This window comes from Orcinus orca, chromosome 19 (genome assembly GCF_937001465.1).
Source record: "Orcinus orca chromosome 19, mOrcOrc1.1, whole genome shotgun sequence".
Classification (NCBI taxonomy): Eukaryota; Metazoa; Chordata; class Mammalia; order Artiodactyla; family Delphinidae; genus Orcinus; species Orcinus orca.
This window is the reverse complement of record NC_064577.1, coordinates 10,370,757-10,395,000: the sequence shown is the minus strand read 5'-3', so window position 1 is coordinate 10,395,000 and position 24,244 is coordinate 10,370,757. Positions and strand designations below refer to the sequence as shown.

Here is a 24,244-nt window from a genome sequence, read left to right as displayed (position 1 = left end):
GCCTCTCAGGAGGGCGTGTTTCTCTTTGTAGACACGCCCGGCTTGAGATCCTATCTGGCTCAGACCCAAGTCAGCCGTAGTGAGACCAGTGCCCTGGACTCTCCCTCCGGAGCTACGCTGAGGCCAGGGCAAAGCTCAGTGTTATAGACCTTCGGGGTCTTTATCCATAGGATGTGAGTGATGATCAGACCCACCAACAGGGGCAGAACTGGGTTGGAGGCAAGCCCTGCTCATCTGAGGCGTGAGTGCTTGAACGTGGCTTTGGACTACCTTCTCCCTGGGCCTCTTTTCACACTGCGGCTTTTAATCTCTCTTCCTCGTGGTTTTGACAAACAGCATGTTGACGTATCACCTGGAAAGTTGTTGGAAGGGTGGCACTTTTGGAGAACATATTTAGGGAGGAACTCTATCTCCCAATGCAGAGCTGAGAGTAGTTGGAAGAATGGGGTGAATTAATTGTGTACATCGTAAAACACTGTGTGCCTCTTGGTAGCTGTTAAGCCTTTCCTCCTCCACTTTGATTCTCTTTTTCTTGCTCCTGGAAACTCATGAGGGGACCAGGAGGGTGCTGAGGACAGGAAGGCACGAGGTGTCTTGGCCTCCCCCACCCCCGGCATAAGTCCCCCATCCCAGTGACCTGAGGCACGGCGGGCACAGAGCCAGAGAAGGGCGAGGTTCACTTTGGCTGGGTACTCCACCCACTTGCCCAGATTTATCCAAATCACTCAGTGGGGTTTGCACAAACCTCGAGAGTTTGCCACTCAATGGGAGAAACATACGAACACATGAACAAAATCGGGTTCTACTAAAGAGGTGGCCCAGAGATAGCCTAAAAGCGTCTGTGATTGGCTCTTGCAAGAGTGGGTTGGGCTCCACATCAACCAACTAAAAAGGTGAAATGCCTTTTAGCGCATTTGGTCGTATTCTGTCTGTCTTTGCAGCCCTGGCCCCTAGAGGGGTGCCTGGAGGCATCTCCATCCCTGGAGTTGAACAGATGAAGACCATGTGATATGGTAGATGATGCCACAGACCTGGAATCCGCAAACTTGAGTTCAGTCTAGCGATAGCTATGTGTCTTTGGTCAAGTTAATTTGCCCTCTGTCTTCCTCAAATTCTGCATCTCCACGATGGAGATGATAATGATTTGACTTCACCAGTTTATGGGAAGATCATTCATTCATTTGATGATCTGTTGATTCATTCAGCACACTTGAGAGTGTGTGAAAGTACCTTGCAATCTCTAATATGGTCCATAAAGATTTATTCTTATTTATATGAACCCCAGCACTTTGGTTTGCTGGAGGATTCCCCCCTCCCCCCACCTCCTTTGCATTGAATGGAGGTTCAGCCTTACTATTATGTTTTATACCTTTTTAGCAATATTTCTTATTTTGGACCTTTTAAGTTCTGAAGTTCAGAAGATCAAAAGATTTGCCTCCTCAAAGGCAGGGACCCCACCCCATTCCCATTTCTTTCCCAGACCTTGTCCCACCCCAGGGCCCCGCAGATCTGTATTTAGTGGGCCCTTTGCTCTCTTTCTGAATCTCCAAGAGCCAGAGGCATGAGACCCTGGGATGAGGGCAGCATGGCCCTGAGCCTTGGAGGGTGGCCGGTGGGCACAGAGTTCTGGGGTCTGCCCTGTGCCCCACCCAGAGGTGGACAGAGGCACTGCCTGTGTCTAGGAGGGGCTCATAGGCTGGGAGGAGAAGTGGGCAGCGTAGCCGGGACTCAAGGCAGGACACGTCGCCCAGAGCATCCAGCCTCGCCGTCGAGCGCTGGGGAGTGGCTCTGCTCTGGGGATCAGGAAACCTTCTTGGAGGGGGTGGCATTAGAGCTGAGCCTTGGTAGCCACAAAGCCTTTCAGAGCCACAAGATGGGGCCCACGTTGGCATCCCTGTCCGACGGAAGAGTATGTGTAAGGGGGCATGAAGCATTGCGCGCTGGCCAGTGGGGTGTCGAGTTCTGGAAGGAATGCTGAAGGGAAGTTGCCGGGAGACTGAACCAGGAAGGGCCACTGAATGCCAGGCTGAGGCGCTTGAACTTGGCCGTCTGAGTCCTGGGGAGCCACTGCAGGCTATAGCAGTGCTTGTTCTTGGTGTTAGAAAGATCTCTTTGTTAGGATGCTGGGAGGGGACAGCGTCTCGGAGAGGGGGCGGGGTCCAGATGACAGGCACTGAGCCTGAGCAGGGCAGAGGCAGGGGTTGAGGGTGGGAAGAGACAGGGGAGGGCTAATTCAGAGCGCTGAGCCCAGCTGGAAGCTCGCCGGTGTGGCTTTGCCAAGGTCCTGAGGCTGAGACAGCCGCCTGCCCCGACCCCAGCCGCCGGTCACGCAGGCTGGGGCTCCGAACTGCTAGAGCACGAATGCCCACCTCCTTGTCTGGGGAGCAACACGGCGGTCCCTGTCCCTTGAGCTTAGGGCAATCACCCTGCTAAGAGCGCACCGCTCTGGATCCCCAGAGGGTTGCAGCCCTCACCGCAGTGGCCGCAGGGGCCGAAATGCTTCTGGGGCAGCTGGAGGTGTTCTCCCCTCGCCTGCCTGTCCTCTCTGGCGGGGGTGGTGAGGGGTGACGGAGTCACATGACTGAACCCCAGTGGCCACTGGTGAGGCCCAGGCCGTCTCTGACCTCTTTCTCCAGCCCCCAGGCCCTAGGGTCTGCCTTCTCTCCTCTCCCGGCTGTCGCCACCCCTCTCCTGTTCAGTCCCTTGGAAACCCCAGCCTGGAGTCATCTGCCCAACCCTCGCCCCTTCGGGCTGAGCTGCAGCTGCCACCTGGGGCCCAGATAACAACAGAGTAACAGCCAAGGGCTCAGTTGTCTAAGTCCCCAGCTGAGACCCCCAGAAGCCCCTCTGTCCCAATACTCTCCTCTCATTCCTGGGAAGAAGCTGAGGGGCTCCCTCCCCTGGGCCCTGGCCTCCTCTGGGGTGACACCTGGGCCTCTGGCAGGCCGCCAGGCGGGACAGCTGGCGTCCACCTTTGTCCAGCCTGAGGCTCGGTGCCTCCCTGGTGCCTCCCCCCTCCCGACAAGGCCGGAGCCTCGGGTAGGGGTGGGCCCCTGCTCCCCATCGTCCCCCTGAAGCACTTTGCATGATTCCCAGACAGGCGGTGTCACATGGGAAGCATGCCCGGGGGAAGAATGGTCCAGACCTGCAGCGGAGGGGAGGGGCCCAGGAGGCTGGGACGCTGACCACATGGCAGCATCTGGGAGGTCTGACAGGGGTGGGGCGAGGGGGGGGTGACACCGTGTGAGGCACCATGTCTGGGGGCTTCATCCTGGCATGTTTTCAAAAAGGTGGTGATGGAGACACGCTAACCCCCTTTCAGGAATCAATCTTGCCTCGTGTGAAGCTGGTGTGGGGAGAGGGGCGGGACGCTTAGTGGGCATGGGGTGGGCTCTGGGAGCAGGGAGCCGGGTCTGAATTCCGGTCCTGGTTTGTCTGGCCTTGGCCAAGGGGCTTCACCCAGCTGAGCTTTAGAGACCGGGGCTCTCCGATGGGGGTGATCAGGGCATCTGCCTCGGCGGGAGATGGGAGTAAACGACATGGTGCAGGTGAGACACAACCCAGTCTAGTTGGATTATTCCACGCCGCCAAGTGCTTCATGAATGGCGGCATTGAAAAGGCAAGCAACCGCTAACAGCTGTCTTAGCGCGGGGGCAGCTTCAGGTTAGCCTGGGCTAGTGCGCCCACCCCAGGGGGTTGGGGGCTGAGAGGAGGTGTGGGTGGCTGACCCCCACAGCTCAGCGTCTCCTGTTTGCCTCTGTTGCGCTGGTAAGCTGAAGGCTGTAGGTAACGGAAGGCTTACTCCCCGATTCGATCCCAGGACAACGCGTACTTACCCCCGTTTAACATGAGGGGCCTGAGGCGCTGCCCTGTGCGGTGACTTGATCAAGGTGGATTTGCTCTAATGGAGGGCCTCCCGGCCTTGGGGTACGGCAGGCACAGCTGACGGGCAGCGGCCACATACGCGCCCCAGGCGCTGGCTGCTCCTGCTGTGCAGCTGCCCTGTGGCTTGGCTGTGAGCCCTTGTGCAGATGCTGCACGTAGCCCAGCCCCCCACCCCCACCCCAGGCCTCTTTCAGGTTCAGTCACTCAACAAACACTTTTACGGGCACTGCCCTGCCGGATGTGTGCTAGGATCTGGGGATGTGGCGAGAATGTGAGATCGGGTGTCATCTGTGCCCTGGGGGAGAGGTGAGCGTGGCAGAGAGTGGGGGACGACTGACAAACGTAATATCAGTGGGAAGTGGGCTGGAAGTCTGGGCAGGGGGACGGGTTCCTGTTGTGGCAGGTGTTCTGGGCTGGGAATCGGCTTCGCGACGTTGGAAGTTCAGGGCGGCAGCCTGCCTTATAGGAGGCCAGGGTCGTAGAGCGCTGGCGTGAAAGTAGCTGCCCCCGGCCCCCACGTCCAGTGCCCACCTCCCCAGACCAGGGGAGGCCCCTCTGGGAAGGGGTGGCTCTAGAGAGGACTTGGTTGGGGGGGGGGGCTTGGGGAACCCGGGTGTGATCGCCCTGACAGTGCCGCATCCCACTGTGCCCTTTGTAGTGTGCTCCCAGAGCCTGTATACAAATGTGTATGGAGTTCTGGCCGGGTCTTGGCTTCAAAATTCTGAACTGCTGATCCATTGCCCACCTTGTGGCTCCAACTCATCAGAACCTTTCTCCCCACAGCAGGCGTCCTCTCTCCCCTTATATTTTAGTTCTATAGGATTTTTCACTGATAGAATCCCAGTCTTGTAACCAGAAACCTTTTGCAAGCAGATCCGGAAACCTCTCTTCGTAGAATGATGCAGGAAGGATAACATAAAGCTCAGGCACCCTTATTAATTTCCATGTATCTGTAAGACCTGAACTGGTGAAGCGGCGTCCTCTGCGCTTCCGTATTACTCCATCCCCCGTGTTTCCAGTGAGGCTCCCGCAGCTCTGAATAACCGGAATTTGAGATTTCATTGCCCTGACACCCACAGGAAGAGGTTTCTGATATCATGATTCGCCTATTAACATATCTTCTCATTCATTTTTAAAAAATGTATTCAGAAACAGAGATGGCTGAGCATCTATGCTGCTGGGGCTCATGCTGGGGGCCAGGGTTACTAAAATGCATGGGGCATGACCTCTAGGCTTGAGTCAGTCAGAGTCCTGCAGGGATGATTGACAAGTATGGGGACAATTAAAATTATCTCGGGGTGGTGAATGCTGGGATGGGGGTCAGCACGGGCTGTGGGAAGACAGAGAAATCTACACCAGTGGGTAGGTGGTAGTCAGGGAGAGCTTCTTGGAGGAAGTGGCACCTGGGCTGATTCTCGGAAGATACACAAGGATTCACCAGGCAAAGAGGGAGAAAAAGACATCAAATGCATTGTGTATAAAGGCACCAGGGCAGATGTGCTGTGTGGTCGCTCTGCTGGACTCTGTGTGTGTGTGTGTGTGTACACGCACATGTGCACACGTCATGGGGAAGCAGAAGGAAAGGGCCTGGCGAGAGGTGAGCTGGTTGGGCTGGATCAGGAAGGGGGCCTCGTATGTCCTGCTAAGGAGCTTGGAGTTTAGCCCAAAGCCATGGGGAGCCACTGAAAAGGGTTTTAAGCAGGGGAGTGCCATGATCAGATTTGTGTGTTAGTGGAATCACCCTGGAGGCCTTGCAGAGGATGGATTGGAGGGGCCAAAGCTAGAGGCAGGGAGATCAGTCAGGACTTCTTGGCATTTTCTCTGCAGTTCTACAAATCTGACGAGGCTGGCTGGGGTGGGCCTGGCACACACCAGCTTAGAGAGGAAATAAAAGCTCTGGAGACCCGTCTGGAAGGGCTCCCAGACTCAGGGTTTAATTCCACCTTCATTTGCTGATTCCCTAGCCTGCCACCCCTGCCCCAGCCTGAAGGACCCACCGGACCCCCATATTCCCAGATCCTGCCCTCCCCAGAAGCCTCAGGACCTGGCAGCTCTCAGCATTGGATCAAAAAGGGTCATGCTGGTCTGGGCCCCTCCCGGGACCCTGGAGTGCCAGGCCGCAAGAGCCCAAACATTGTCTTTCCTCTCACACCCAGCCGCCGTCCGTAGGGCACAGAGCAGCCATTGAGGGGCCGTGGGGCCCTGGCGGAGGTACCGGGCCCTGTTACAGGCAGCGGCTTAGTCACGCTCCTAGGAGTCTTTCTCCCCAGGACAAGCCTGTCCTTGTGTTAAGGGCCGTCCTCACCCAGCACCCCGGCTCACAGCAGCTGCGGGACCCTCTGCGAACCCGTGACAGTGCACTTCAGAGGCGCCGCCAAAGGAAACCAAAGCCCAGCGTGAGAGCTGAGTCCTGGGGAGCAGAGGGGCCCCCGGGACGGCTGCTCTGAGAGCCCTCCCCCCTTCACCTCATCAGGTGTCCAGCCCCGTTGGCAGGTGCATGGCCTGGGGCACTCTCCTGCTCTGGCCTCCTGCCTTTAGGAGACTATGCAAGCCCACTCTCTCCCCGTGTGCCCTCTCCTGTGTTAAAACCGACCCACGTCTGCAGAAGCATTTCCAAAAGACAGTTTGCAGCCCCAAGGCACCCGGGGAGTCAGCACGCATGTATTGAGCTCCTGCTGTATACTCATGCCTTGGGCTGGGTGCACATGTAGGTGGTGGGGTCTCATTATAGGCTGGGCCACGTGTCAGTTCAGAGTCCAGGCTCTGAATACAGGCTGTTCCAAACCTCGGCCCCTCTGCTCACCAGCTGTGTGACTTTGGGAAAGTTACGTTGCCTCCTTTTGCCCCAGTTTTCTCATCTGTAAAATGCGGATAGTACTGTACAGTATCTACCTCGCTGGGTTGGTGTGAGGATTAAATGAGATGATACATAAAGCGTTTAGCTCAGTGCCTGGCATGAAGTAAGGATTCAGTACAAAGACACTGCCGTGGGGTTTTTGGGGTTTTTTTTTTTTTTTTTTTTTTTGATGGGAGTGGAAGGTGTTTATTTCTTTCTTTTATTCTCCCCCGACTCCCCTCCCATCCAGGCTGCCACATAACATTGAACAGAGTTCCCTGTGCTGTTCAGTAGACCCTTGTTGGTTATCCTTTTTAAACATACTCTGCTACTGTTTTTCCTCCTTACCGCTATCATTATTGGATCTTCCTGCCGCTCCGGGATAGAGTGTTAGACCCCTTTTACAGGTGAGGAAGCTGAGGCCCAGTGAGGTGAAGTAACCCACCTGATGTCACACAGTCATGCAGTGGCAGAGCTGGGACTGGAACCCAGCTCTCTGTCATGTGCTCTTACAACACGGCGGTTCCCTTTGGTAAACAGAGCCCAGGAGTGCAGGGTGCCTGACCCTGGGGCAGTGGGAGAAGTGGACCCTCCTATTGCCTCTAAGTGCCCTTTCTCTTCTTTTCCAGATTTATAAGCTGGAGATGAGGGTCGCTAGAGCCCAGGGATGGCAGAGTTTGTGACACTTGGGCAGAAGCTGCAGCTGCAGGGTCCGGGCCGGAGTTAAGTGATGGTGTCACGTGAGCACGTGCTGAAAACCAGGCGGGAGGAACAGTAACCCCAGGAGAGCACAGGCTGCTGCCGGGATGCAGGGATGACGCCTCCGCAGGCCCCAGCCTCCCTCCCGCCTGGGTGCTAGGAGCCGTCCCTGGGCTCCAGCCGGGAGCCCTGCCGCCCAGGGGCATGGCCAAACCTTTCTTCCGACTCCAGAAGTTTCTCCGCCGGACGCAGTTCCTGCTCTTCTTCCTCACAGCCGCCTACCTGATGACCGGGAGCCTGCTGCTGCTGCAGCGGGCCCGCGTGGGCCTCCCGCCGGGCCCCCGGGCCCCCGGCCCCCTGCAGGCCCTGCCCGTGGCCGCCGTGGCGCTGGGCGTGGGCCTGCTGGACAGCCGAGCCCTGCACGACCCCCGGGTCAGCCCAGAGCTGCTGCTCGGCGTGGACGTGCTGCGGGGCCCCCTGGCCCGTCCCCGGCCTGGCCCCCGCTGGCTCCGCAGCCGCAACTCAGAGCTGCGCCAGCTGCGGCGCCGCTGGTTCCACCACTTCAAGGGGGACCCCCAGGGGCCGCCCGCCCTGGGCCCCGAGGCCCCCAGGCCAGCCGCCAGCAGCCAAGGTAGGTGCTCAGCCCCGGGTCTCCTTGCCTGTATGGGAGCTACTCCCAGGGGCCCCATTCGGGGGCACAGGACTGGGGTCCCCTCTCCCTGGCCCTGGCGGCAGCCTGAGAAGTAGGCGCCGAGAGCCCAGGGCCTTCCCACACCGCCCCTCCCCCGGCTCCGAGGCAGACAGGAGGGGCCTGGGAGGGGAAGCCCTCTGGAGTTTTGCTCGCTCCCCAGCTGGGCTCGCACGTGGCTGGAGGTTGAGATGTGCGAGCATCTTGGAGCTGAGACAGACCTCGGCTTGAATCCTGGCTCAGCTCCAAGTTTATTGGGTGACCACGTCTCTTAATTTCTCTGGGCTCCTCGGAAATGGAGGTTGAGATACCTGCCCCAGGGTTGTGGTGAGGATTAAATGTGATCATATAGCGCAGCGGTGTGCGAAGCAGGGTCCCAGACCAGCAGCCTCAGCATCACCTGGGAGCTTGTTGCAAGTGCAGATTCTCAGACCTACCAAGTCCCAGACTCTGGGGCGGGGGCCGGCAGTCTGGAGCAGCAGGGTCTCCAGGTGGCCCTCGTGCACGCAAAAGCTGAGGGCCGCTGGGCTAGGCGTCCTGATGTATTCGCTGGCACTCAGGAACTGGCAGCTCTTATTATTTAAACTCCCCCAAGGTCATTCTCTTAGTCTGGGTTCCCCGGAAGCAAACCCTGAAATCAGGATTTAAATGAACTTGGTTAATTTGGGATGTGATCCCAGGAACACTGGTAGGGGAGTGGGAAGTGAGGCAGGGAAGAGAAGGTGGTCAGTAAAGGGTACGTTATGGAGCAAGTGGGGGCTTGGAGCGAGGCTAGAACATGCATCTTAGGGTGCAGCCTGGAGGCAGCAAGGCCGCGGGGACACGGGCGGGACGCTGATCAGACCGCCAGAGTCATGCAGCTGGGACTCCATCATGGGGTCAGCCTGGTTCCAGGTCGGGACTCTTTACACCAGGTTATCCAGACTGTGCAGGGCCCAGTTAACTGAGCCTGTGTGACGTGAGCACCCACGGAGTGCCACAGCTATTGTTGGGTGGGGACTGATCTGTCAGTGTCCCAGCATCCCTGTCACCACCCCATTTGGTCCTGTACCACAAATCACAGGAGAACTGCTATCCTGAGTATAAGAAGTGGAGTTGGAGCTTAGAGTCCTCGGTGGCAGGATATAGAAGAAGATGAGGCAAGAGCCTTAGGAGGTTGAGTCTGGTGGCCCAGTCCAGTGAAGACTGGAGGACTCTGCCTTCTACAAGAAAGAAACTTCCATGGAATGAAGTTTCATCTGAAATCCTCTAGGTCATAGCCCTTGTGTGGGATTCCTCAGCAAGGCTTCCATGTAAGAATGAGGGAGAATTGAGGAACTGGTTCTGTAGCTCATTTCATATAGATACAATTTCTGTAAACTCTGCCCAACACATCTAGAAGCTGGGTCTCTATGCAGGCTATACCAGTGTAACTCATTTAGACTAAAGTGTAAGTGACTAAACAAAGTTGCCATGGATTTCTTGGAAAGAAGGCATGGAAGGAGCACAAGTTTTGAAAACAGACCTGGGTTTCTCTCTTGGTATTGCCAGTTATTGGCTCTATGACCTTGGGCAAATTAGCCATGATTCCTCTTTTTATTTCTCTCAGTCCACACTTACTGAGGACCCACGTATGAGTCTCCACGTGTGCTATCCACTGTGCACTTGAGGAGCTCAGTCTGGTGGTGGAATCAGATGTGCACCCAAATGATTACCCCACAGTGTAATGAGGCATCATAGAGGCACGTGCAAAGGGCTTGGGACTCATTAGACAGAAGTGACAGGTTCTTTGTAATCTGGCTTCAGGGTGACTGGGCAGCAGAGGAGAGGACTCAGGGTGACCTGGTTATAGCCCTGTGTATAGAATACGTATATCCAGGAGAACCAGTGGGTACCCCTTAAGTCATCATTTAGAGAGGCGATGGAAGAGGCTGCCGTGAACGCTGAGGAGATCGTGGTGAGATGTAAACAGGACCGATCGTCACCCGTTATACACCACCAGTTTCTGCCCTGAGCCCCTGAGTGCCCTCCACACTCTGATGCTCTGGCTGACCCTCCCTGGTGACCCCCACACCTAGCAAGTGAAGGGTTAATGGCTGGTACAGTGGGAACAGTCAGGTTCTGGTGTTGAATGGTGATAATTCTAACAGGTGGGTGCCCCGCCCCAATAGGTTATTCAGTATTTTGAATATCCCCCAGGATTGGAGGAAGAATTCGCCCTCTGGGAAAGGCTGTGGTATCCTGGCTGGAGATCTTCAGAGAAAGTGGGGAGAGGCAGGCACTGGCCTGAGGATCCTCTGGGAGCCCCCTTCCCTTCTTGGGGCTCTGTGGGCCCTGCACAGCCAGGGGGGCCTCCCTGGCGGAGGCTAGCTCGCAGGCCAGCCCTTGGGACAGCTGCTGGGGTTGCAGACAAAGAGAGCGTCTCTTTGCGGCCCAGGCAGCCTGCCATCCCCCTGTAAGGGGATCCGGCAGGCAAGCCTTGGAAGCTGCAGGAGGCCCCATCAATCACTGAGCATTTCATTATACCTTGGACAACATCCATAATGGAATAAAATGTCAGTAAGTTTACTAGGGGAAAAACAGTAACTTCTCCATAGCCAGTTTGTTTTTTATTGATAGTAATTTGCAAAGACATTGCAATATCTCCAAAGCCATCGTTAATAGCCTCACGGCATGTCCATTTTGATGTGCAAATGAGCAGGTGCGGAGTCACAGACAATCATATATCGCCTCCGTTTCAGCCCAAAGTAATAAATCCGTCTCAGAATGTGTCCCAGTGCCTCCCTGGGAAGTCCTTCCTTTTTGCGCATTCTCTCTTTCTAACTCTGTCAGGGAGTTAGAAAAGCCATTCATTATTTTCCCAAGAGAAGGGGCTCCTCTCCTCCTCACAAGCAGAGGGGGAGGCGCCTGCGTCTCAGGCCTTTGCTACAAACTGAGATGGGACCAGCGGGGCATGGGCGTCCCCTCCAGACCGGTCAGTTCCACCCGATGGCCAGCTGGTAGCTGGTTAGCCTCTTCTTGTTTTTGAAGAACCCAAGCCTGACTGCTCAAAACCATTTCTTTCTCTCTTATTAATGTGTTCCGCTGATATTTACGGAACCGGGACTTCTCTGGTGGCGCAGTGGTTAAGAATCCGCCTGCCGATGCAGGGGACACGGGTTCGAGCCCTGGTCCGGGAAGATCCCACATGCGGCGGAGCAACTATGCCCGTGCGCCACAGCTACTGAGCCTGCGCTCTAGAGCCCGGGAGCCACAACTACTGAAGCCCACATGCCTAGAGCCTGTGCTCTGCAGCAAGAGAAGCCACCGCAATGAGAAGCCCGTGCACCGCAACGAAGAGTAGCCCCCGCTCACCTCAACTAGAGAAAGCCCGCGTGCAGCAACAAAGATCCAACACAGCCAAAAATAAATAAATTAAAAAAAAAAATTTACGGAGCCATTGTCACACTCGGCCCCCAGGTTAGAGTGTAGGATCAGAATAATTATAGCTGTCACTTATCTGAGCATCTGTGACGTGCCTAGATGTACATCTATTATTTCATTTAATGTAATCTTTGAACAGCCTTATGATGTCAGCGGTGCTGTCACTATTTTAATGACGAAGGATTTTTGCATTTCAGGGAAGTATAGTCATGTAAAAATATTTATTGTTAATAATGACATATAAACAATAAAAGCAGTCACCGCTGAGCCCGTACTACATGCCACGCCTGCATTAGACACTTTCTGTGTTACCTCGTGGAATTCTCACAACCACCCCATGAATTCCAGGAGACCATATCCCCATTTTACAGATGGGAAAGCGGAGGCTCAGGAAGGGGAAGCTGCACATGCCAGATCACGCAGTCAGATAGTAGTGGAACCTGGATTTGAATCTAAGGCAGCCCATTCCCTAAGGCTGTTTCCCCACTCTCCCCGCAAAATGTGTATGCGCCGGTCTCAGCCTTCAGGGGTCTTGAGCCCAGGTACCTTTAGAACCTTCTGGTTAATTTCCCATCAACGGTGATAAATGTTTAGCAACCCCTGAGCTTGTTTTGGATGTTTACTTGAAAGCTATAATAGAATTTCTTCTTTGCTGAGCAACACACATCAGAAATTTCTTAAATACTAGTTTTGTTTTTTTTTTTTACTAAGTAGGCAGGCTAAGGAGAGCGATTGATTCTCACTGACCTGGGTGAGAGCTTTCTGGTCTTGGTAGTCCTGAGATTTATATAAAGAGAGAGAAGCTTGTGGGGACTGGGTGTCTGGGGTCCCGAGTAGAGGAGTGGAGCCTGTGTCCATGGACAGACACTGGGTGTGGCCACGTGTGTGCCGCTGGGCATCCGCAATGAAGGTGACCTCAAGAGGTTCATAGCCTGGAAGTGGGGGAGACCCTTTGGCAGACACTGAGAAGGTGACTGTTGCTGTCTCCTCAGCCCCAGGTCCTCTAACCTGAGGTCTCTGGGTCTTCAACCATTCCTGGCATGGCGGAGAGTCCCATCTTCCCCCATCTTGATCATCTTCCTCTTGCCTTACCTTTCTTAACCTGGGGCCCTGGGAATCGCACATTGGTGCAGCCAATGGGACCAGCCCCTCCTTGCATCTGGGCTCTCTGCTCCCCCTCTCGCACCCTCGCAGGATGTCAGTGTGGGTTTTAGGAGCTCTGACCCACTGTTGGCATCATGCCTGACCCTGTGTGGTGAGTCACCAGCTAAGGGGAAGGTGTGGTCCCTGCCCTCAATGAGCCTTAAGTCATGGTACAGAGACAGGATACACAGGTGTACACGATTTTTAACAACAACAGTTAACGATAAGGATTTGGGTGACAGCAAGGTTTTCAGACACTCAGTGTGACAATTCAGAGAAAGGAGAGGCCGTAGTGGGCTGGAGTGGTCAGGGCTGTAAGTTGTCAAGGACAGGTAGGAAGTAAAGTGTGGACATGCGGGAGGGAGCAGGGACATGTCCAAATGTGGCAAGAGGGATGAGCTTGGGTGGGGTGGTGGGTTGCATTTATGCATTTGAAAGTTGAGGAAACTGAGGCACAGAATGTTGAAGTGATTTAGTCAAGGTCAGAGATGGATTTAAGTGTGCTGTTCACACCCGGGAAAATCACTCCCTGATTTGGGCCCCAGGAATGAAGGCTGGCAGACCCACTCCTCCAAACCACTCAGCAGGCGGCCCTGAGCTGCTGCTCTGGGCCAGGTTCTTGGCAGCAGCAAAAGCCAGTCTGGCCTGAACAGGGAGCTCCTGGACTGGTGGATGAGATCGCTACTCCTCCCCGCAAAGCCGTTTGGGAGCTGGCAGGCTGTTGGGAGGCCTTGGGTGTGCAGCTTCCCAGAGACAGCCTAATTTCCGGAGGCTGCAGCGTACCGCTCAGGCGCCACCTGAGACATCCTGGAACTGAGTGTAGGCGTTGCCCTGGAGACGAGAAGCATCTTTATCACGGGTGCCTGGTCCAGATCTGGGCACAGCTATTGAGGGTGTGCATTCACAGCTCGGACTACGTGATGGCGTGTTTGCAAACTCCCAATGCACAGTTCCTTCAGCGCGCTGCGATGCACATGACATTTACACACCTGACACACCTGCTTAGTGCTCGAGTTCTCCAGGCTTTGCTGTGCATTTCTGGGAGGCAGCTCCCTCTCTTGAGGTGACAGGTCAGGGCTGTTTCCCACTGACATGTGCACGGTTGGGTCAGCACTGTCGCTGCTTTGTGGAGTCTTGTCCCCTAGTGTCCCTTTGCAGGAATGTGCCACAGATGCCCTCACTGGGGAGGGCTCAGCTGTCCCTTGGTCCTAACGATTCCCACACAGGACAGCTCTCTTACATGTTAACAGGTGTGTAAGCAGCATCTGCTTACACACCTGCAGGGATGGGGGCTTACTTCCTCCTGGGGTGGCAGATTTTCTTCTTGATATAACTCTCCCTGTTTGCAAGATCTTTATGTTAGCTAAGATCAGATTTCCATAACTCATTTCTTCCCTCTGGATCACGAGGAGGTGACAGAACCTGCCTATCGAGACATTTTTGGAGGCAGAGAGGCCTTTTCCAGCCTAGGAAGGGTAGGGATGGAGAGGAGAGGGGTCCAGGGGAAGAAATTAAACGAGCCAGACTCAGTGGGTGAGGGTCAGTGGAAGAAAGTTGTATTCTGTCTGATGCCAGGCTCCTGGCAGGGTGTCTGGAGGGACAGTGGGCCATTAACTAGGAAAAGGGGGAGGACGAGAACAATGTGGAAGTGTCCAGAGGCGCTTCAGGGAGGGTTGGACCACAGCCTCATCCCCTGGGCTTCTCTGAGAAGAGCCTTAGCCAGGAAGGGCAATGCCAAGGGTGGAGCCAGGTAATCTCCCCTCTATCCGGGGCCTCTGAGTCTCTGCTGTTCTTCCCCGCCTGCAGGCACATACGTGGGATGCTTCAGTGACGACGGCCAGGAGAGAACTCTGAAGGGGGCTGTGTTTTTTGACTTGAGAAAGATGACCGTCTCCCACTGCCAGAATGCGTGCGCTGAGCGGTAAGTGTGGGACCCTGACCATCAACTCCACTGGAAATAAGGTCCAGAAAGTGGAAGTGGTGTCCCTGAGGTGATGCGTCGGCTTCCAGTTGGCTGTCATAGTGTAAGCAGAGCTCGACCGATCAGATCCCAGTTGTCCGGAACAAAGAAAGTTTACTGACGGGACGGCAGGGGGTTATGGAAAGAGCTCTGGGCTCAGTGTCAGGAGAGCCGGGGTTCACTTCCTGCAATGCCAGGACTCACCCTTAGCCTGGCCCCAGACCCAGCTGCCATTCCTGGAACCAGACCTCAGTGCCCTGGGCCAAAGTCAGGACTCACCCCAGGCCCCTCTCTGCCTGCAGGTCCTACGTCTATGCCGGTTTGGAGGCCGGGGCCGAATGCTACTGTGGAAACCGGCTCCCAGCAATGAGCATGGGGCCAGAGGAGTGTAACCATGAGTGCAAAGGGGAGAAGAGCTCCGTGTGCGGGGGTGTGGGCCGTCTCTCTGTGTACCGCGTGGAGCAGCTGCAGCCCGGCTCCAGGAAGCGTGAGTGTGCCAGTCTGTCCCTGAGTTCCGTCTGTCCCCTGCTCTGCCACCACCCCCGCATCTGCAGCCCCTCATCCAAACCACATGGGACCGAACCTGTGCTCCGCCTTCCTCACCACCTTCCCCAGACAGGCTCGCGGCAGGGGTATGGGGTTAGTCTAAGTTCGCTCGAGTTCATGACCGAGGCACATCTTTCCTTATCCTCTACAGGAGAGAGAAACTGATCAGGAGGCCCAGGGCCTAGGTCTAGGTGTGTCTCAGACATGCTGTGTGGCCTCAGGCAGTTTGCTTCCACTCTCTGGTTTCCAGTCTAGTTTGTGAAGTGCAGAGGCAGACTTTGATTTCTAGCAATGGGGCAGACCACATAGTCTGAATGTTTCCTAGCTATGAAACACCTAGAAATGCTGGGTAAAATTGTTTTAAATGCACAGCTGAACTAACAAGAAAGTAAGGAAATCCCTAGCTCCAGGAAAGAAGTGGGAAGTAGGAATCACAGTGGTGAGATGAAGGTAATCAAGGATGCTGTGCAGCTCTGGGTCTCTGCCAGGGGAAGTTGCTCATCTTGTGATCACATGGCTTAGGTTTTCATGTCCACAGAGGACAGAAAAGGAGGCTTTGAGCCTGTCAGGGTAGGGAGTTGGATTGAAACTTCTGTATAAAGTTGGATCCAATTTCACTGAAGTATAAATCAGTGAAATTTTACATTAAAAAAAAAAAAAACAACCTGCCAGAAATAGAAAAACTTGTCTGTTTTGACCTGAGCTTTGGGTGAAAAACAATTTTCCTAAGAATTTATAACCTAAGAGTTTATAATCGCAGGCCTGCTTTTGTATGCGTTTTAAGGTTCAGATTTGTGCCGTCTGCCTGGTCCTGAAAGCTCCAACGTGAAGTTTGGCTCTGGGCCATCTGGAGGTACCAACAGAGGCACGTGCAAAATTCTCTCTTGGGAGCTCTACCACCAACCCAGGTGTAAAGGGTTCCTGTCGCTAAATTCCCACCGAAGATGAGTTTACAATTCAAAATGATAGAACTCAGGCGGAAATAATCGACCACGAGGGAGAGTAAACTGGTGCATCAAACAGCAAGACTGAACCTCCCGGAATTTCACCTGAAAGTGCAGAGATGTCATCTCAACAGAGATGACCACTGAGGGGGCCCAGCTAGGCGTTGGTGAAACTCGGATCTGTCCTCATTGCAAGATGAGCTGCAGATCCACTTGCTGTAATTATAAAAGGCCCTTCTATAAATTAATATGGCTGTGTACATTTGCACATTTGGGGGGCCGTCCTCTTCCTGACGGGGAGGGGCCAGGCTGGGAAACAGTCAGAGCGTGGGAGACCTCCCCCCACCACTGGCGAGTGTGAGACTGCAGGTGATGGAAGCACAGCCCAGCATCCAGGAGCATCAACTCATGAACTCAGCCACCTCTGGCCATGGACCAGGGCTCCGGGAGAGCTGATGGATTAGTTGGAGAACGGGACAGAGCACAGAGAAAGGTGTCAGGTCAGAAGCGAAGACTGCAGAGGGGTTTCTGGGAGAGCTTTCCGAGTGACGAAGGAGTTTTCTAAGCAGTCCAGAAGCCCAGCTCAGAGGAGCATGGGTGAGCTGCAAAGCCAACACTGGCTACCATCTATGGGGTCGGAGTGATGGGGAGAGTGGCTCAGTGCTCAGACCCGGCCAGCTAGGCTATTCCAGTGCTTTCTATATTCAGACAGGATTGTCTGGGAACCAGGGCTCCGGATGGGGGAATGGGGACAGGGGTGGAGACCCTGGCAATGCACTCTACGGATTCACCAATGAGCCATTAACTCAACAGATACTCACTGACACCTACTCCGTGGCAGGCCCTGTCCTGGCTCAGCAGTTTGCCATGGTACATGGATGTATCAAGTCCCGCCCTGTCATCTGGGCATCCACATGGGCCATGAGGACCAAACTGCTCCAGGAGGGCTTCTTGGACCTTTGATTTTCCTGGGTTATACAACATTAGCCCCCCTGACTCCTCAGCCCTGCCCGCCAGGAGGATCAGGTCTGTATGTGGGCTCTGGGCTGCCCTGGCAGCTCGTCCTGCCTGCTCAGCCACTGACTCTTAGAGATCAGTACTTGGCTCTAGGTTGCCCACTGGTTAAGGGTCAGATGGTCCAGTCATTCAAGCCAGCCTCAGATCTCAAGCCGGCTAGACTTGTTGTCATAGTTAATGTTGAAACGGTGGGACAGCCACCCCTTCCGGCAGGCTGGGGAGCCTGCACGGCTGACCTTTGCCGGCCTGCTCCCCTCTCAAGGGCATGAACCGACAGGATCTCTGTCAAGAGGTGACCAGGTGACCGGCCATCTGAAATTTCAGCTTCTCACTGGCAAGGAGCTCTCACAGGAGTAAGAGCCGTGAAGGTGCCCCCCGGGTTGGGATCAGAGGGAGGTGCAGAGCAGGTCATCAGTGGCTCCATCTTGGAGGCGTCCTTCTGCCCCAGGCGCCCCTGGAGCTGTCACCTGGGGAGCGGGAGGGAAGGGTGTGGAATGGGCTGCCCTGGGTCACAGCCTCTTCCCCGACAGTCACAGCGGCGAAGTCTAGAGGCAGCTGATACTGCACTTCTAGCAGCATCCTGTACCACTGACCTGTTCCAGCTTGTGCCGCGCCCTCACCTGCCCTGTCGTGTCCAATTCCTTATTCTGTCGGCACATATTGGTCACCTGCTGTGTGTCAGGCCCTGGGCAGGGTGTGGGGAGCATTGGGGTGACCCAGATGCAGCCTCCTCGCAGGCCGCAGGGAGGTACTCACCGGAACACTGCTCACCCTCCCTTGCCATGTGGCCCGAAGCCTGTCTCCCTGGAGCCTGTCCCACCCCAGTGCAGCTGACCGAGGACCACAGCCCAGTCCGTCTAGATATTTTGTCCTTTGGGGGCCCAGTCATGCCACAGGACAGGACGGAGTTCTGTGGGTCCTGCACAAGTCATCACCCCAGGCCCTTGCACCAAAATCCAGGGCAGGAAAGTGGCTCTGGGAGATGCAGCCCCATGGGGGCTGGCATGTGGGTGCGTGTCATCCCTCAGAACAACTCTAGCCGCCAGGCGTTACTTAGGTGAGAAAATGGAGAGTCTCTGAGTCCATGACACGCCCAGATTGCTGACTGAGTCCCTGACGGTACCGGGGCTTGATCCCAGGCCGTCGTTAGGATGCTCTGCGTGGACTCTTTTCCCAGCACCAGGCTGCTTTCCTTCATCTGTGCCCTGATAGGTCCGTGCCCTGACGCCCAGACCACTGGTGCCATGGTCGATAGGATGGGCTTCCAGACCCAGACTTTGGTCCTGCTTTGTCGTTTTGCATGGAGAGAGCCTCCCGCCATGGTGCCGGCGGGCTAGAGGGTTTCTGCTCTCTCCAAGAGGTGTGGCAGGCGGAGAGAACCGGGAGAGGTGCTGAGCCCTGGGAGATGTTGTGTTAAAAAGGAGCATGGGATGAGAATCAGGACGCCATCCAGAGAAACTCTGAGGAGTCTGGAGGAAATAGGAACAGTTGGTGCCGGAACATTCCAGAAGGTTTGTCCCCACACCAAGGAAGCCAACTAGGGAGCTGAACTTCCCCACCAGAAGGTCTGTAGAACAACTTGGCAGCCTGTGTACCACGGGCTTGAGGAGTATTCCTAGAATTTGGCGGGAGTTCAAGACCAGAGAAAGCAAAGTAGTGGTGTGACTCGACGGCACAGCAAGAGGGAGTGTGGCAGGATTTCAGGTTTCCAAGTCGACTTTTCTTTTCGCGCGTGCGTGGGTAGGACAGAGTTTTCCAGAGTGTCAATCTCTTGGGTCACCCAGTGCAGAATCTAGTACGGAATGGGTGCACGATCCCGATTTGTGGAAGGAAGGAAGGGAAGGAGGAGGAGAGGACGCACACTGTCCCCCGAGGGCTGGCAGGAGAAGCAAGACATGAGTGCAGAAGCTTCAGCAAATGGTCCCTTGTCGGTGACCCCGGCGACCCAGGCTAACGAAGGTTCTGGTGCCTGGTTTCTCTCAGGAGCTTGGCTTGACCACAGCCTCTACGGGCAGTTTGCCCTCTCTGATTGGAAATCTGCCTTTCCTGAGTGTTTTTCCACCTGTTTTGGCCTCTGAAGCCACCGTTTTCCTCTGTGACAGGCACCAAGAATGGTGGGCACCATTTCTCACCGGAACCCCATTTCCTTCCCCGCAGGAAGGACCGTCACGTACCGGGGCTGCTTCCGACTGCTGGAGAACGTCACCCACGCCTTCCCCGACTCCCTGGTACAGGCCAACGTGACCGTGGAGACGTGTTCAGGATTTTGTTCCCAGAAAGTAAGAGCAATTATGATCTCACAGCCCTGTCCTTTAACCGTCCAGCCTGAGTGGTGGTCTCAGGGAGGGGCAGGTGCCCGTGCGGGGCTGCGGCTGTCCGTCCTCGGAGCCTGGGTGGGAGCTGAGGAGGGAGGTCCGGGAGGGCGGGCGATGATGTAGCAGAGTCGCCGAGGATGCCGGCAGGAAGCCCGCTAACGAGGTGGTCCGGGGCTGGGTGGGGAGTTGTCAGAGAAGGTTGTAAAGCTGAAAGAATCGTGCCTTTCCCGACGTGAGCTCTTGGCACGAGTGTCAGATGTTAAGTTGACTTGGTTTGGAAACAGGAAGATGCTGGCTTGGGACTTGGGGAGTGCAGATTTTCTGTTATTTGCGCTGACGGCGTTGGGCCATGAATCTGACTTCCGGGGGCTGTAGTCACTCGTGTACCTTTGGTTCAGCCTGGGCTGAGGACTGGAGTGTGGCTCTGTGCAGGGGCTGGGCTGGGCACCAAAGCCCACTGTCCCTGCATTGCATGCCAGCTCCAGGGTGGGAAATGTTGATCAAGGCCACGTGGGGCTTGCACAAAGCAGGACCGGGGACGGGGTGTGAAGCGAGGCTGGCGGGACCGGCGGGCCGCCCAAAGGGCTTTGAGAGCTGGGGCTGGAGACCCGTGGTCTCCAGATTGGGCTGGAGGCCGTGGCCCTGGAAATAGCCCCAGGTGGCAGGAGGCTGGGATTTGGGGCTGCTCCGATGTGCTGGGGTTCAGTAGCCTTGACGGGACTGTGATACGTGGCAGTGTAACAGAGTAGGGCTAGGAGAGAGGAGGGCCTTGGCAACGATGATGGTCTTTACCAACAGAAGCTAACGGGTATTGATCGTTTATTCCAGGTTCTGTTCCAACTTTGCACGTGTTAACCCATTGAATCCTCCTGACAACCGTAGGTGCTCTGATGAACTGCATTTTGCAGGTGAGGAAACAGAGAGCTCGGGCATCCTGCCCGACGTCACACGGCCAGGAAGGGGGAGATCCAGGATTTGAACTCCGCCTAGCTCCGTAGCCTGCTGGTTGTTAGAAGGGTATAGGGCGTGGGCCTCAGCCAAAGCACATGTAGTTGGACACAAAGAAGCACTCCCTGCAGGGGGCCCCGACCCACAGGGAGCTGCCGCGCTCTCAGCCCTATTGAGATGCTTCCCTTGGAGGTGGGGGGAGACGAAGCCTTTCTCCTACTCGCTTCCCTCTTGCACAGTCGCGGCCTTTGAAGTGGCTCTCCGACATCTCCGGCATTTCCAAAGCCACTGCCAAGGATGTCTTAGGCATCAGGGCTCATGAGACACAATTCTGGGAGCCGAAAAGACTGTTTGTTGATTCACAGACATCTGGCCTGGGGACCCCTTCCGCCCCTCTCCCCCTGGTGGGATCAGAGCCAGTAGAGATGGCAGGGACACCTGCTCGCCCAGCAGGGGAGCAAGCCGCCCTCTCTGGGCTTCCTTCACACCTGCAGTTCAGAGCGGCTCCCTGGAGGGCTGCGCACTGGAATCAGAGGAACTCAGCTGATCTGGGCCTGCTGAAGGCCAGCCTCCCGGTCAGCAGACATAGAGGCGTCTTCCTGTGTGCCGGGCGCTGGGTTGCAGCCTTCCCACTGGTGGTCGGCTCACGGCTCTCAGTGCTCCGTGAGCGGGGATAGTCTGACCCCTGCTTGCTGCGGAGCTAGTGCAGGTTTGCAGGAGTGAGAGCTCTCACACGCAGGCACAGAGCGACGGGGCTTTACATCCCACTCTCGACACCATGCCCCGTGCTTTTCACGCTGCTGCCGCCTCTCGGTGTGATATCGGCGGGGGAAGGGGACAGGCGAGTTAGCCGGAGGAGACAGGAGACAGGAAAAGAAACAAGAGGAAAGGGAGCGGGCAGCATCACGGCTCTGCCTCTTTGATGTTTTAAATTATTTCCAATAGATAACATGCTCACGTGGAACACAGTAAAAAGACACCAAAGGGGGTCGAGGGGAAAGTCTTCCTCTCACCCCTGTGTGTCGTCCACCCAGTGTTCTTCCTTGGACGCAGCTGACGGACCTGACCTCGGCCAGCCACTCTCGGAGAGATTCTATGAATATTCAAGTGGTTGTTCCTTTACAGAGTCACGATGCCTTTACAAACCCCACAGATGGTAACGAGCCACACACACTGCTCTGCCCCACGATCCCCTCCTCTCTCTTAGACATTGCTCCACATTGGCACAGAAAGCGCTTTCCCACTCCTTTATTCAATTACATGGATGTCCTATAACTTATCTAACCAACGCCCCGCTATTAAGCATTTAGGTTGTTTCCAGTCTTTTGCTTTTACAAACAAGGCTCTGATGACTATCCTTGTAGGTGGGTCGTTTTGTGTCGGTGGTGGACCTGCCAGATGAAATTCTTAGGAGGTGCCAGGTCAAAGCCTGTCTGTCCTTGTCCTGTGGGTAAACGTTGCCATGCTGCCCTCGGCAAAGGTTGTGTTCATTTTACGCCCCACCAGCTCTGCATGAGAGGGAAGCAAGGCATCCTTGTGCCTCTTCTTTTGGAGAAGATAACTTCAAAGCAGCATCCCAGGTAGACGGCCCGGTATTCTGGGGATGCCTCCCCTGGGGCAGCCCACAGGGGCCCAGAGAATTCTGCCTTGTGGTTACAGACACAGAACTTGAAGATTTTAAACTCTTCAACTCCCATTTCCAGCCATTCTTCATGTTTACTGACGGAAATCCAGGTCGCTGCACTCTCACATTGCAACGTGCGCCAAAAGATACCCGAGGGTTGTCGATCGCTTATGCCGTTTTGCACCTTTGCCTTTTGTACGTCTCCCCTCGAGATGCGTTTCAAGGGCTGGTTACTTGCTTGGCTCTGGGCAGCGATGCTGCGAATTGTTGAGGTCAGGACAAGGATGAAAGGGCGTCCAGGGTTCTCAGAAATGGCCTTTGCCCTACAGGCGTCAGAATCTGTGCTGACAGCTTGGCTCATATCCTGGCCTTCCCTGTATTGTCAGATGGGGCAGGGACAGTGGCTGTTTCCTTGAATCCCATTGTTTCGATCCACGGAACGTTGCAGCTGTGAGGATCAGAGTCACCATTTCCAGCTTTCAAGTTGAAAGCAGGTCTTGGCAGGACATACCTGTGGGACAGGGGCCAAACACATACACTGACACTTATGGGGGGGATGCCAGCTGCCCCAGGAGATAGAGCTCACCCCTGAAGAAGGGCTAAGACAGGAACTGGGTGATTCTGACATACAGCAGAGGAAGGTCACTGCCTGCTGGGGATGAAGGAGGCTTGGAGGGAGGCTTCAGTAGGAGGACTGCAGCTTTTTGGAAGGGTTAGAGCTGGAGGGTGTGGGGCGGCGTCAGCGGGCAGGGGAGGGGCGTGAGGAGTGCATCATAAACCTAGGCAGTGGCGGGGCAGGGGTGAGGTAGTGGGAAGGCAGCCAGCCCGCCCAGAGCGCAGGGCTCCACGGTGCCATGTGAAAGGTAGGACGGGGACAGGCTGCAATGCCCGCCTCCAAGTCCAGATGTTTTTCGGTGGGTAGGAGGGAGCTACAGATGGTGTGGCAGGGAGGGGGCGGTGTGACTGGCTTGGGGCTTCGTAGCTGTGGGTAGGATGCTCCGGGGTGAGGGGTGTTCTCTGTGGGTCCCTTTGGGAGACAGCAGTCCTCAGGGCCACCCCCGGAGATGCCTTGCCAAAATTGTGAGTGAAGTCCACCTGTGACCTGGCTCTGGAATTAGGGATTCCCGGTAGGGCAAGGATGAGGCCCCAGATGCCATGCTTGTAAGTAAGACCACCATCTGCCTGACGGAGTGAGCCGCCGGTTCCCAGAATGTCCGTTCCTCGCTTCTCCCTCCTTCTGCTCTGCGGTTGTCGGTATGACTTGTACTCAGGCCTTCTGATGCTCCCCGTCAGCTCTCAGGTTCCCAGTGGGAGCTAGGCGGGGACCCTGACCTCACCTAGGGCAGGGCTGCTCATCCTTGCAGCTGCTGACATTTCGAGCTGGATAACTGTTCGGGGATCTGTCTGTACATTGTAGGATGTTTAGCAGCGTCCCTGGCCTCTACCCCCTACATACCACTTAGCTGTGACAACCCCGACTGTCTCCAGACACAGCCAGGGGTCCCCTGCAGGGGACCCACTGTCCCAGAGGGCCACCCGGCACGTGTTGTCTCAGCCATACTAGGCCCGGTTCACGTTCCCCACGCATCTGACTCCTGGTGATCGATTCTTTTACAACTCCTTAGGGAGGACGAAGAAGCAAATTCCGCCTCCAGCGTTGAGGTCTGGTGGATGCAGGATCAGTTGGAAGTTCAGCTGACCCAGGCCTGCAGGGGCCAGGGATCTATTTGCAGGAAGGGTCTTCCCTCTCCTCTCCTGGACGTTGAGGGTGAATGACAGAGGTGAATTTGGAGATTTCTGGCTGTACTTTCCTGACCGACGTGCCAAGCACTTCCTCTCCGGAAAGGCGGGTGGCACCGAGGCTGCAGAGACGTCCCAGGGGCAGCTTCATCTCTTCCTAGTTTGGCTGCAGGACAAGCTCGGATGTCCCACGATGTGGGAATGGTTACATTATGCCACGGCCATACAGTGGACTATGATACAGCCACTGAAAATGTTTTCAATGACTTTTATGATGGAAAGTGCTCACAGCAGACTGTTAAATGGGGCGGAGCTAAACCTGAGGGTGGGCACAACAGGCTTAAGTAGGGCTGGCTGGGCAGAGGGGCCGGGAGCGGCAGATGCCAGAGGTGGGGCACGCAAGCAGGAAAATACGGGGAGCCTTCTTTGTGCCGTGCCCCGATTTCGAGTACCACCTGAGATTTATTTGTGGCTCCCGATAAAAATCTCTACTGTGT

The 24,244-nt window shown here is 55.6% G+C and overlaps 1 protein-coding gene across 2 annotated transcripts in view; it reads left to right on the top strand.

Annotated features, from left to right (window-relative positions):
- Positions 1-24,244, top strand: part of WSCD1 (WSC domain containing 1) — a 52,696-nt gene that overhangs the window by 3,230 nt on the left and 25,222 nt on the right. For both annotated transcript variants that reach the window (XM_033423135.2, XM_033423134.2), the window contains exons 2-5: positions 7,351-8,051; positions 14,460-14,574; positions 14,916-15,100; positions 19,278-19,399. In XM_033423135.2, coding sequence (XP_033279026.1) covers positions 7,625-8,051; positions 14,460-14,574; positions 14,916-15,100; positions 19,278-19,399 — 849 coding nt within the window. In that variant the 5' untranslated portion in view covers positions 7,351-7,624. The remainder of the gene's footprint in view (positions 1-7,350; positions 8,052-14,459; positions 14,575-14,915; positions 15,101-19,277; positions 19,400-24,244) is intronic.